This window comes from Xiphophorus couchianus, chromosome 12 (genome assembly GCF_001444195.1).
Source record: "Xiphophorus couchianus chromosome 12, X_couchianus-1.0, whole genome shotgun sequence".
In the NCBI taxonomy this organism is placed as follows: Eukaryota; Metazoa; Chordata; class Actinopteri; order Cyprinodontiformes; family Poeciliidae; genus Xiphophorus; species Xiphophorus couchianus.
This window is the reverse complement of record NC_040239.1, coordinates 6,965,017-6,978,927: the sequence shown is the minus strand read 5'-3', so window position 1 is coordinate 6,978,927 and position 13,911 is coordinate 6,965,017. Positions and strand designations below refer to the sequence as shown.

The 13,911-nt window shown below is 39.1% G+C and overlaps 1 protein-coding gene across 2 annotated transcripts in view; it reads left to right on the top strand.

Moving 5' to 3' along the window:
* The window catches only part of notch1b (notch receptor 1b), a 55,280-nt gene that overhangs the window by 16,925 nt on the left and 24,444 nt on the right, over positions 1 to 13,911 (top strand). The window contains exons 3-10 of one of the 2 annotated variants that reach the window (XM_028033981.1): positions 1,774 to 2,036; positions 2,113 to 2,448; positions 5,227 to 5,349; positions 5,438 to 5,671; positions 7,310 to 7,465; positions 7,767 to 7,952; positions 9,486 to 9,599; positions 13,773 to 13,886. In XM_028033981.1, coding sequence (XP_027889782.1) covers positions 1,774 to 2,036; positions 2,113 to 2,448; positions 5,227 to 5,349; positions 5,438 to 5,671; positions 7,310 to 7,465; positions 7,767 to 7,952; positions 9,486 to 9,599; positions 13,773 to 13,886 — 1,526 coding nt within the window. Of the gene's footprint in view, positions 1 to 1,773; positions 2,037 to 2,112; positions 2,449 to 5,226; positions 5,350 to 5,437; positions 5,672 to 7,309; positions 7,466 to 7,766; positions 7,953 to 8,557; positions 8,584 to 9,485; positions 9,600 to 13,772; positions 13,887 to 13,911 lie in introns of those variants that run through there. The other variant, XM_028033982.1, reaches the window with a different exon arrangement.

The window sequence follows — 13,911 nt, the reverse complement described above, 5'->3', positions numbered from 1 at the left end:
TGATATCGATGGATTTGCATGTAATTATAAGAACTGAACTGAATAACAATAAGATGCATGCAACTGTGCAAAGTTCCTGCATATTATCCCGCAGTGTGTGTGCGCCGCTGTTCACTCAGACTTTAGGTGTGTGGCCCTTTTGTTGAGCCGTGTGCATCCTCTGGGGACGAGCCCTCAGCTCCCCTCGTTGTAATTGTGAATGTGTCTGTGTGATCTGAGGCTCCTCTCTCTGCAGGCATTTGTTCGCTGGGATCCGTGCAACGTTTATGACTCAGACACAACCTGTGAGAAACATCACAGGAGTTTGTCCCGCTCCCCTCCTCTCCCAGTTTTACAGCCTCGACACATTGTTCGCTGGGAGTGACGGCAGAGAGGCGGATGTGCCTTTTAAAGCAGAGGTTCTCTTGTGCTGCTCAATCTTTTTTGCTCCAGTCACTGATTTATAAACGCAATTGCTCACAAAGCAAAGGATATTTGCTTGTTTGAGGCATTAGTCTTGATTGGGTCTATAAAGATAGTGGAGTCTTTTTCTTTTGCTAATGTAATGATGAAATTATTTAAAGAAAAGTTAGACATTTGCTGACCTACAGAACTTGTGATTTGTTTTCATAAATGAGTTGATTTTCTAAATTTCTTCCCCCTCTCATCGGACTGGGGCCGCCGGACAGGATGTTTCCCGTCCATTTGTTATTCAAACTAGAGACGCAAGTCATTGATAAATGACTTCATTAATTGAGTTTAAAAAATGAGTGTTTTCCTATGGGTTGTTAGAACTGCCAGTTCAGCCTACTGTGTAGTGTTGTGTTTGATTGTTTGTTTGTAAAAGCGGAACTGCGATATTAATCTTACAAAAAATAATGTGTGATGACAAGAAATGTAATCTGATCTAATCTTATCAATCGACTAATAGTTGCTTGATAGGCGGGAATTTTCTTAAAAACTTGCATTTTTTCTTGTATGAAGAATTTTTGTCTTAATATGCTGAATTTAAAAAAGTACCTTTTATTTTAGCAATTTGTTGTGTCAGCTGTAATAAATACAAACTAAATATTGTGGTTTTCTCACACATTGTTCACTAAGACATAAATAAAATCTATAAGAACTGTAACTTAAGTTGCTTAATAGAAAAGAAAGATTAACAGAATAAAATATATGAAACACTTAATCCTTATTGTCCCAAGAATTATTGCAATAAACGACAATAATGTTGTTTTGAGACCTTTGCCAAGTAATATAAGAGTAATGGCATAATAAACAGAGAACACATTCTTAACGATCAAAAAACTTTAAATTATAAAGAATATTTAAAACTGGAACTGGAAGACATTTAAAATATCCAAAATGCATGAATAAAACAACAAAAACAAACAAAATTAATTACGAAGTAAACAAATTGTCAGGTGTAGTTGAGATCAAATCTCCAGACTGAAGACTGTTGTCATCCAGTTTTTGATAGAAATAGAGAGAGAAAAGAGAAAAACGACAAATCATGCAAATGGAAATTATTGAGTTTGTTTAAATTTATCATGCAATTAATTGATTTGTTGCCTTTTGTGTCAGGCTGATTTGCATTACATCTTGAGCATCTAAAGTCAGACACATCTGATGAAGTTACGTCCTTTAGCATTACCACATTTTAACATGGCTGACTTTTCAGTTTCAAGTTCTGAGTCATGATTAGGCCTGAGTCCAACACTACAATCATAACCCACCCTGTTTTCAAACTCTTATAAATCATAGTTGTTGCTGACCACACTCACTGTGTATGTCCAGATGCCTGGACGGATACGTGGGGAGCAGGTGCCAGTTTCATGATCCGTGCAACAACATGCCATGTATGAACGGAGGCACGTGTCGGGCCGTCTCCAAGGGAAACACGGTGGACTTCAACTGCACCTGCGGGGTGGGCTACTCCGACCGCCGTTGTATGACGCCCATCAATATCGCCTGCCTCAGCTCGCCGTGCCGCAACGGAGGCACCTGTGAGCCAGATGGTCTGCTGAGGTTTAGGTGCCGCTGCCCACCTGGATGGACAGGTAAGAGACGAGGAGTCTGTTGTAACAAGCTCATCACTCACAGCTAAGAGTGAATATAATTTTCCCGCGACCTCAGGTAAAGATTGCGCGACAGCCGACCCGTGTGCCTCCAACCCATGTGCCAACGGCCATTGCTCTTCTGTCGATTCCACCTTCATCTGCACATGCACCCCGTTCTTCTTCGGACAAACCTGCAACCAAGACATCAACGAGTGCGACACCATCCCGCCACGCTGCAAAAACGGCGGGCTGTGCATCAACGAGGTCGGTGGCTACAGGTGCCAGTGTCCTCCGGAGTTCACGGGGAAGCACTGCGAGAGCCGCTACCTGCCCTGCAACCCGTCGCCCTGCCTGAATGGAGGCACCTGCATCCAGAAGGGAGAAACCAGCTACGAATGCTCCTGTGTGCCAGGTAACTTTAGAGACCTTGTATTTGAAATCAATCAGTTCTAGCTACCAGCATTAAATCTCGTTCAACCTCAGGCAAATATTAAAAATACTTAATTGGTGAAACTAATTCAAATATAAATTAAGGAGTGACTGAACACTGCAAAAAAACTAAATCTTACCAAGTATTTTGGTCTAATTTCTAGTAAAAATGTCCAAGGACACTTGAAATAAGACAAAACTAACTTACAAGTAACTTTCGGCTTATTTAAACTAGATAAAACAAGCCATGCCACTTTCTACTTATAACATGGGAAGAATGTTTTCAAATGAAATAATCTGACTGTGTTAATATTAAAGGGGACCTATTATGCAAAATTCACAGGTCGCACGTTTTTCTACTTGCCTGGTGAAAAACCACCCAGACGATTTTTGGCAATGAATTAATGTTTTTTTGGTGTTTGGAAAATGAGTCATTTCAAAAACCTTTCAAATACTAATCAGCCTGCCTGTCACCTAGCAACCCCCAGCAATAGCTCATTACCTAGCAACCCAATCGGAGCTCCAGCATGTTTGGTCTGCTGGTTTTACCGCTGTACAGTGGCTGGTTGTTGTTTACTTACTATCCAGAAACCACTTGCTGAATTCTTGTTATTTGTGCAGGAGGTTGTACTTCTGCTTTTCAAAGATGTACGGTGGCTTAATTGCGCATCTGTTGTTGTGCGTGGCCAGCAGCAGCTTGTTAAAACATCTCAGCCTGAAAAGAGAACAAAATAACCTGAGCAGATTAAGATCTCATTATCTAAGAAAGATTTTGTGCAAAAAATTAACATGTTTTGTTTAGCTCATAGGCCTATACTAACCTCAAGAAATATGTCGCGATTAAGGAGTTATTGATTTAAAACAAGCTCATATATCTAACTGAAAAGTTACTTGTATTAGTGTTGTCTTATTTTAAGTGTCATAAGATATTTGCAGTAGAAATTAGACCAAAAATACTTGGGAGGATTTTGTGTTTTTGCAGTGAAGTGAGTCATTTCCTATCCCAACTGAGGAGCTAAAATGATCAGGACTCCTTGTAGCTGGTTAAGCGGTGATGTCATCTAAGGCTTGGTTTTTTCCTGCTTATGTTGTGTCCTCGGTGTGCGTGTACACTCGTGTGTTTCTGCTTTTGTGTGTGAACCAAGCGGAGCAGGAAGGCATCGGGAGCTTATCGTGAGGAAATGGCCAAGGAACAACATCCGTTTCACATGGTGGAAAGAAGGAAAGCTCAGGCCTGCACAACCCTCCGCCACCCAAGAACCACTTGTTTACTCTCTTTTTCCTAGTCAGTTCAGATGTTCTTGTGAAGAATCTCTGGCAGATCTCCAATCCTTCTCAGGATTATCTTCTGTTCTTTGAAACACATGAAGGCAACTTTCTGGATTATCTGAGACGTTTGCTTCTTTAAACATTTAAAGCCCAATTTAACACGATGATGCATCTTAGAGACATTATCGTCATCCGTTCGTCCGTCCGTCCATCTATCCATCCATCCAGCCATCCATCGGTTTATCCATCTTTTTATCCATCCATCTGTCCGTCCGTCCGTTCATCCATCCATCGGTTTATCCATCTTTTTATCCATCCATCTGTCCATCCACCCACCCATCCATCCATCCAGCCATCCATCGGTTTATCCATCTTTTTATCCATCCATCTGTCCGTCCGTCCGTTCATCCATCCATTGGTTTATCCATCTTTTTATCCATCCATCTGTCCGTCCATCCATCCATCCATCCATCCATCCATCCATCCATCCATCCATCCATCCATCCATCCATCGGTTTATCCATCCATCGGTTTATCCATCCATTGGTTTATCCATCCATTGGTTTATCCATCTTTTTATCCATCCATTGGATTATCCATCTTTTTATCCATCCATCCATCCATTGGTTTATCCATCCATTGGTTTATCCATCTTTTTATCCATCCATCCATCCATCGGTTTATCCATCTTTTTATCCATCCATCTGTCCGTCCGTCCATCCATCCATCCATCCATCCATCCATCCATCCATCCATCCATCCATCCATCCATCCATCCATCGGTTTATCCATCCATTGGTTTATCCATCCATTGGTTTATCCATCCATTGGTTTATCCATCTTTTTATCCATCCATCCATCGGTTTATCCATCTTTTTATCCATCCATCCATCCATTGGTTTATCCATCTTTTTATCCATCCACCCATCCCTACATAAATTGATACATGAATAAACATTTTCATGGTTTTGTTTTTTTTTGTTTAAAATTGATTAAATTTCACAGTGCATTGTGTTCTGCGTCCTGATTGGCTAAACAGCCTCCGCGCTTCTTCTCTACCTCTGTGCCAATAACGTTACGGTATTTAATTGTACGTAATACATCTCGGCAAATTTCATTCAGGTAATATATGCAAATACTCATCATGTTTTCAACTGAAATACAATTTTTCAGGAATAAAAAACTGTAAGCAAGTGACAGTTACGCGTTGTGTTGGTTTTACTTTGCGGGTTATGTAATCCAACACACCACCTTTTAGGTCCAGTGGTTGCTTCTGGTGCAACCGTGAAGCAGAAGGGATGTTATTACGTGGCACGCTTCCCGCAGATCTCAGAAGGGCACAGCTGCCTTCTTTCTAGGGAAGGAAAAGACAGTTGACCACATTTAACTGAACAAAAGTGTCACTGCAGTTGTTTCACATCAGGAGAATGAGAAACCACATTTTTGAGGTTTGCAGTGCTTAAGAGGGCAACATTTCTCTTGCTGGGTTCAGGATTTTCAGGAAAGAACTGCAACCATAACATCGATGACTGTCCGGGTCACGAGTGCCAGAATGGGGGCACGTGTGTGGACGGAGTCAACACCTACAACTGCCAGTGTAAACCAGAATTTACAGGTTTGTACAGCAACCTGACACGGAAAGTGAAATTACTTAAGAATCCATCCATTTAAGAAAGAAATAACTCCTGTTTGTTTCCCCACAGGCCAGCTCTGCCTGGACGATGTCGATGAGTGCCAGCTCATGCCCAACGCTTGCCTGAACGGCGGCACATGCCACAACACATACGGCAGCTACCAGTGCGTGTGCGTGAACGGCTGGACCGGCGACGACTGCAGCGAGAATATTGACGACTGTGCCAGCGCGGCGTGCTACCAGGGATCCACCTGCCATGACCGCGTGGCTTCTTTCTACTGCGAATGTCCCCACGGCCGCACAGGTGTGTTGGTTTGGTTTATGGGATAACTCTCCAGCTCCCATGTTATTTTGGATGTGCTTTCTTGTGCAGTTTGAAGTGTGTTATAGAAGATTGAGAAGTGATTGTTTGCTGGAGGCGTGGACTCTGTTGAAGTTTTTAATTTTACCCAATCGCTAACTTTTGCCCATGACGTATGTAATTTTCCAATTTGACGCTGTGAAGCTTACCGGAAACTGCTTGCGCTGTAAACTGCAAAGAAAGAAGTGCCAGATGGCTGTTAATGTTAATTTAATATTTGGAAGCGTTACCCACATGGACAAGAACGGCTTTGTTTACTTCCTCTGCTGCCATTGCTAAAACTACAGGCAGATTACAATTTGTTCACAACTTCTTCTTCTGTTTGCTGATTGGCCCACTAGAAATTCTTTCTGAGGGAATCCAAGTCAGTGGGAGAAAGCCCGAACTGTGCTGTGAAGGGAGATGAGAATTTTGTGGAATTGTGTAGGTCAGGCCAGGAAACAGCTGGTAAACAACTTAAACAATAAGATTTTAAAATCACACCATAGTGTTTTTTTCTTGAAAATATTGCATTCCTGTTAAAAAAGGAATGATCTTTAAGGTCACAAAACCTATGAAGATCAGATCAGTTGCAGTGACTAATGTATATTCAGTGAAAAACTGGTCACTCAGGGCCCAAATAAGCAAAGGAAAAAGCCCCTGACCTCTCTCTGCGAACCCTAAAAAACTTTCAAACACCAGACTGAAACTACAGAATGCCAGTTGTCGTAAGCTGTTTTAGCTCATTCTGTCTATTATGTAGCCAATCAGCCTGAAAGGACAGCATGTAAATACACAACTCATTCAAAGAAATTAAGAAAATAAAATCATCTATTTTTGGTCTGATGTGTATAAATGTTTTAGACTTTAAACTAGAGATGATCAAATTGAAATGAGTTAAAATAGGGCTGGACGATAAAGATGAAAAATGATATATCAGTCAATATCAATAATTATTGATTAGTTTCTTGTTTTTTATATCTGATATACCTTCAAACTGGTAGCAATAGCATGACCTTTCCTGTTTATCCACAGTTTTCACTCCATGTTGTTGTTTTTTTATTTTTAAGTAGTTATGAGGCACAGCGGTAAAACTTAAGTTACTACTGTGCAGGTTAACCAGCAGCTTGTTGCTAGGTAACCACAAGTTACTCAACAAGTTGTTTCCTGTTTTATCCATAGTTTTCACTCCACGGTGGCAAAACCTTAAACTGCTGCTGTGCAAGTTACTTAATGGGCTGTTGCTAGGTAACCAAAAAGCATGTGAGTTAGTTGATGCAACCAACCTTGCTTAGCTGGCTGTGAGAGGTTGAGTTGAGGTTGCCTTTCCTCTAACTACATCCCCCAGAATGCTGTGCGGTTCTGGATTGGAGTTCAATTAAATTATTGAATATTCTGTGGAATGTATTTTCTTTTGATCTTGATATTTTATGTGTTTATCAAGATATATTTTGTTGTTGACTTTTTTGCCCTCTCTTAGTGTTTTGCTTTTGTTGGCATCAGGTGACTCTTACAGGAACCTCCAGTTTGGTTGATTGATGTTTGTTTGGAAAGTGAAAGCAATGGAAATCATTAATATTCTTCTTTTTGATGCTGCTGCAGGTCTGCTGTGCCAGCTGAAGGACGCCTGCATCAGTAACCCATGTAAAAAGGACTCCAACTGCGACACCAACCCCGTCACAGGAAATCATATTTGTACCTGCCCTTCGGGATTCATCGGTCCTTCCTGTGATAAGGACGTAGACGAATGCTCTTTGGGTAAAAACCAACTCCAAAGCCATTTATTTCCCAGTAACAAAACCAGAGTTACCAACAACATACAAGCTCAGGCTCTCCTGTTATTATGGGTGTAATTGTACCCCAAATTGCAGCAAATGACACCCTCCAGGGTATTATTCCTGTAATCACACTAATGATTTTAGCTTTTTTTTTTTTTTCTAACATTAAACCACCAAAATGATGTAATCTCAAAGACATTGCGCTGGCTTTACCATGAAATTGCTGCTTGTTAGCAATCACCTAAAGGAAGCGAAATGAAAGCCTGGATGTGTTTTAACAGGTTCCAACCCGTGTGAGCACGCTGGGAAGTGCTTAAACACCAAGGGCTCGTTCGAGTGTAAGTGCCAGCGGGGGTACATGGGAACGCGCTGCGAGCTGGACATCAACGAGTGCAAGTCCAACCCGTGTAAGAACGAAGCCACCTGCCTGGACCAAATAGGAGACTTCCAATGCATCTGCATGCCAGGTGAGAAGCTACATTAGAAATCTGATTTGCCAGTCCAAACTTTACCAGAATGATATCTGCTTTTTTTTAATGCAAAGAAATATAGTTTTTTATTTTGTATCTGAGATTGGAAGTACAGTATTTTGATTGTAATGTAACTTTTTAATTAATCAAATTAATCAAGCACAAAAAAGTATCAAATGACACATGAAATATGCATATTAATGATGAATAGAAGAACTAATTTGTCCTCTGAAAGCCAAAAATAAATTTTTTTGAGCCGAAGTAACCTCCATGGATACTGCTTTAAGTGTTTTTGTAGATGTTTAATTTTATTTTTCAACATTTCATTTTGACATGAAATACGTAGCTGCTTTTACACAATCCAAAATATTATTGTTTTATTTCTCTATGTAAGAGTATCAAATTTGGAGAATCAACACTGTGGCTGTGTTTCTTTTACAAATGTGTGCAAAACTTTGTCCATATTCTGCCAATGGTGAAGAAACACAATTTCATATTTGCCATTAAATATGAAATGCAATTAAAATCAATTAAGTGTGACAAAAAAGAACAAAATCAAACGAGTCAATAAAAATAATTATATTTTGAGGTAACATAATAGGAGACTTCCAATGCATCTGCATGCCAGGTGAGAAGCTACATTAGAAATCTGATTTGCCAGTCCAAACTTTACCAGAATGAAGGCATAACACCTCTGAAATCTAAATAACACACCAGTAAAACTAAAGTGAAGTAGTTTTACTTGAACCCATTTACAAGTGAAATAAAACCTTTTTCTTATTTTTAGCTGCTTTTTTCCTTGTATTTTGAAGTAAAATATTGGAAAGAGATTGCTGTGTAGCAATAGTTTACCTCAATATAATTTGACAAGCAATTAAGTAAACCTAAGGATCATTAAATGATTACTACCTACTTATACAGAGACCAGAGCCCGCTGCACTGAACCCCATTGAAAACCTCCTGGTTATTCCACCAAATACTGATTTCTGAACTCTTACTAGTTAAAACATTAGTATTGTTGTTTCTAAATGAATATGAACTTGTTTCCTTTGCACTATTTGAGGTCTGAAAGCTCTGCATCCTTTTGCTATTTTGAAAATAAAATTCTGAAAATAAAAAATACATTTGTGCTTGGAATGTCAGACATGTTGTCAGTAGTTCGTAGAATAAAAGAACAATGTTAATTTTACTCAAACATATACCTCTGAAAAGTAAAATAAGATAAACTTAATTTTTCCCAGAGTTTTATATCTTCATTTTTGTTAATTGGTTTAATATGATATAAATAGATCAGGAAAGACAAGAAAATGTTCCCAGTTGCTTTTTGTGCAACATTTTTAATATTAAGAAACACAAATAGCTCCATGTGTTTATTATTATAAGCTTTTGTGTAAGTTAATCTTAGCTCTTTCCGTATTTCTATTAGGATTTTCATAATGAATGCTTATTTAGATAGAAAATTGCTGCATTTGGCATCATGCCTCTCTCTTTGTATTTCTCCCTCCCGCTCCTCTCCTGCTAATTGGCCAGGCTACGAGGGAGAGTTCTGCGAGATCGATACGAACGAGTGCGCCACCAGCCCCTGCCTCAACAACGGCAAGTGCATCGACAAGATCAACGCTTTCGTCTGCCAGTGCCCCACAGGTGAGGCTGCCGTAGCGCCGCAGAGGGGGAGGAGATGGGAGAAAGGAGGGCGAAAGGCCAGGGGGCACAGAGGTTGAGCTCTCTCTTTCTCCGTCTGTTTTTCTCTCTCTTCGTGTTTCTTCCCCTCTCCCTCTCTTCCGCTCTCAAACACAAACACACACAAACACCTCTCCGGACGGGCACTAATCCCAGCCCTGAGGCAGGCTTACGCAGGCCCGGGCAGCCGAGCAAGGCGATGCAGTTGAGGAGGAGAGGTTAGAAAAATCTATAGGGAGAGGCTCGAGGAAGTGTGAACTTTTTTAAACAAGTTTCTTATTCCTTTCGTCAAGACTAATGATTGAGAAAAAAACTTAGATCTGTGGTTCACTGGGTTCTGCTGATGATTAGTACGGCTGGTTTGGGCTCTTCTAAAGAGCCCTAAAGAGTTACACTGCAAAAACACAACATATTGCCAAGTTTTCTACAGAAAATGTCTTAGTACACTTAAAATAAGAGAAAACTAGCCTACAAGTAACTTTTCTAAAGGATATCTGAGCTTGTTTTAAGTAAATAATTCCTTAATGTTGATGAAAAAGTGCTAGTTAATAAAACAAAATAATCTGCATGTGGAACTAGTACTTTTTCATCAATATTGAATGATTATTTATTAAAACTAGCTCTTATATCTTGAAAAAAGTTGCATTTGAGTTTGTTTTGTCTTATTTCAGGAGTACTAAGATATTTGCACTAGAAACTAGAGGAAAAATACTTAGTAGGAGTTTGGGTTTCTGTTCCGCAGCCCTTTTCATATAAATGCCATTTGAGATGCAAAGATTTCACAAAATCTTACCATAAGACAAAACTAATTTACAAATAAGTTTTCAGCAAGAAATAGGAGCTTTTTTAAATTAAACTAGTAGTTATAATGAAATAATCTGCCGATGGAACAAGACATTTTCCCATATTATAAGTTGAGATGTTTTGTTCCACTTATAACTAACACTTTTTCATCAATATTAAGCAATTATTGACTTAAAACAAGCTCCTAATTCTTTCTGAAAAGTTACTTGTGAGTTAGTTTTGTCTTATTTTAAGTGTACAAAGATATTTTCACTAGAAACTAGATGAAAAATACTTTGTAATAGTTTGTGTTTTTGCAGCCTTTTTCATATAAATGCCATTTGAGATTCAAAGATTTTATTGCAAAACCACAAAATCCTACTAAGTATTTTTGGTCTAGTTTCTAATGCAAATACCTTAGTATGGTTGAAATAAGACACAATTAACTTACATATAACTTTTCAGCAAGAAATAGAAGCTTGTTTTAAGTTAAACTACTAGATAAATGTAAAATAATCTGCCGGTGGAACAAGACTTTTTCTCACAGTTCATTTTACTAATAACTAGTACTTTTTCAGCAATTATTGACTTAAAACACGCTTCTAATTCCTTCTGAAAAGTTACTTGTAAGTTATCTTAGTCTTATTTCAGATATTTGCACTAGAAACTAGACCAAAATACTCGTTTTTGTAGAGTTTGTTCAGAAATGATAGAATGAAGCAAGTTCATTCAAGGTAAAATAGAGCGAGCAAAAGGACGGCATTTTTACTTTCAATTCTTTCGTTGGGATCGCCAAGGTGGAAGTGATTTTTCTTTCCTCTTTCAAAGAGGAAAATTGCAAAATTGGGTGGATCAAAGACAGAAAAGCAGGATTTCTCCTAGTGGGAGAAAAAGAAATGAAAAGGGAATGACAGAAAAAAAAACATCCCAACAAGAAAGCTTTTGATTTAAAAGAAAAGAGCCAACAAAAGAGCTTAACACCTAAAAAAAACTGTTCGGCACTGAGTGAGGGTTATGCAAGGAAGCAGCTCAAACATTGGTGGTGAAAGTGTTTTTCTATCTGTGTGTGTGGGGGGGGAGAGGGGGTGTGTGTTGGGGTGCACAGATCGTTATGCTGAAGCAGAAGGGGTGCAACAAGGGGGAGGGATTTTAACCGCCCTGCTTGAGATGTAAATTTGTCCCTGTTGCGAGGCCTGAGGCGAGGTCCCCCTTTTCATTCCTGTACATGAAATAGCCATGGAAACCCTGCTGAGAGCCATTGAAATGTCTCGGGATAAATTCCTCTGCAGTGCTTGTGTGTTTCTGTGCACGGCTGCACCACCTTTTGTGTGTGTAAAAAAAAAAAAAGAAAAGGAAAAAAAAAGTTCTGCAGCGGATTTTTCATTCTTGAAGCCTTTATCATTTTAGACAGATCAACATAGGGGGCGCTGTTGAAAAAACTTTACATTTGATTCTACAAGCAGGGAATGTCTCAACTAAAACTCTTTCATTAACGAAGTACTAATATTATCCATTTTATTTATCACATATTTACTGCTTTCAGTCTACTGATATGAATTCAGTGAAGCACTTACTGTATTTGTTGGTGAGATATTGAAATTGGCAAAATTATTCCTAAACTAGTTTCAGCTGGTGATCAAAGCCCCCAAAAATCTGATATTATTGGATGTCAGTGCATCCTTAAAAAGTTTACAATGATTTATATAAAATTAAAGCCTTAACATGTCTTAACTTTTGGGGTGGCAGGACAGTTTAATTTCATATTCTATGCAGTTTATTTTTCTTGTGGGACTTTTCTGTCAGGCAGATGTTTGAGTCGCATACAAGCATCTTCATTGCTTCTCCTAACTAGCTGGTAGCAGCTAGCTGGCTTTTGGTGTAAATTGATTGCTGCATTCATTCTCTGCAACAAACCTTGACATTACAACAGTAAAAGATATGCAATTTACATTTCTGTTGTGATACAGGTCTTAAATTTCAAGTCAGTGTTGCAACAGGAAGAGTATTTTGCTTTCTCTTATTTGTGCTGTAAATCTTCCTTGACACTGCAAGGTAACCAGACCCACTATACTGTTTGATTAAGTTTACAGACACAAACTACAGGAAACAAAAAATAGTAAAAAATTATATCATTTAGTGCTTTGGCCAAATAAAATTTTATATCTTGTGTTGTTTAGGTTTTTTATCCGCTTTTAGAAAAATAATCAGAGAACACAAATGGTAGCACTTGATGTAAATGCTTTGGAAAGTGCTTTCTAATCAACATTTGTTTTTTACTTTGTCAAGACATATATTTAGTTTTTTTTATTTACTTCATTTCTCACTTTTCACATCTTTAAACCTAAAAGAAGAAATAGAAACTAAAGTTTAAATTTATTGTAATATATCTGTTTACAAATTAGATGACAAAAATCTCTTGAGTTCTTTTTAAAGATTTATTGAAAACACCTTTTAAAAAATTTGCAATCAAATTTGAGATTTTATGTTGCAAAATTCCTCTGTGTTTTTAATGTTTGAAAAGTTTAATTCCACTTCCTGCATGTAAGTTCACTGTCTGCTTGCAGCTTTAACCCCCCCCCCCAAAAAAAACAGCGCCTACAGGGAGTAATCAACTCGGTATCCGCCACACAAATACTTCCTCTCCGGATTATCTTATCGCACCTGTGGGTTTCTGTGATCTTGTGGTTCAGTGGGGGGATCTGAGCACAATATCTCTTCATCAGACAACATCCTCAGACTGGGACTGAGGGGAGACGGGAATATCCGAGACGACAATAACTCCAGGAAAAAAAGGAGGAAGCCTGCTGCTAGATTCTGAATGAACGAGGAGTTTGAAAAGTTCGATGTCAGAGGTCAAGCTGGCTCTTTTCGGAGGCGGGCGGGGAGTGGAGGGAGTGGCAGGAAGGGGGTGCGACTAAGACAGGAGAATTCACATTGTGATGGAAAAGTTTTGGGGGACAAAGAAGGCAACGCGCTCAGTTTGTTTCTGTGTTGAGCAGACAGGCCCTCCTTTGTTTCTCAGACTTTAGTCAGGAGGCCTTACAACTTTCCTTCTTTCATTCTTCCCTCCATTCTTCCCCTCTGTTCTCTCCCCCCCCACTTTTAACCGAACTTGTCCCCCAGCTCTTGCCTCTCCCTGTTTTTAGCTTTGCTGAAAGGAACAGCGAAGGATAAGGGAGCGGTTGTAGTGTTGCACAGTTGCTCATTAATATGCAGATTTTGTAATGAGTTGAGAGCTCTTTAGGATGAATCCAGGATTATTTGTCGATCTGGTTTTGAACAAATTAGTCATGTTTGCACACACATACACACATTTCTTCAAAACACAATAACAGCCTCTTGTTTTGTTTTCAGGCTTTACTGGGAATCTTTGCCAGATAGACATCGATGAATGTGCCAGTACACCATGCAAAAATGGCGCCAAGTGCACAGACGGGCCCAACAAGTACACTTGCAAGTGCACCGAAGGTAAACAAGCTTCAACCAAAAGTTT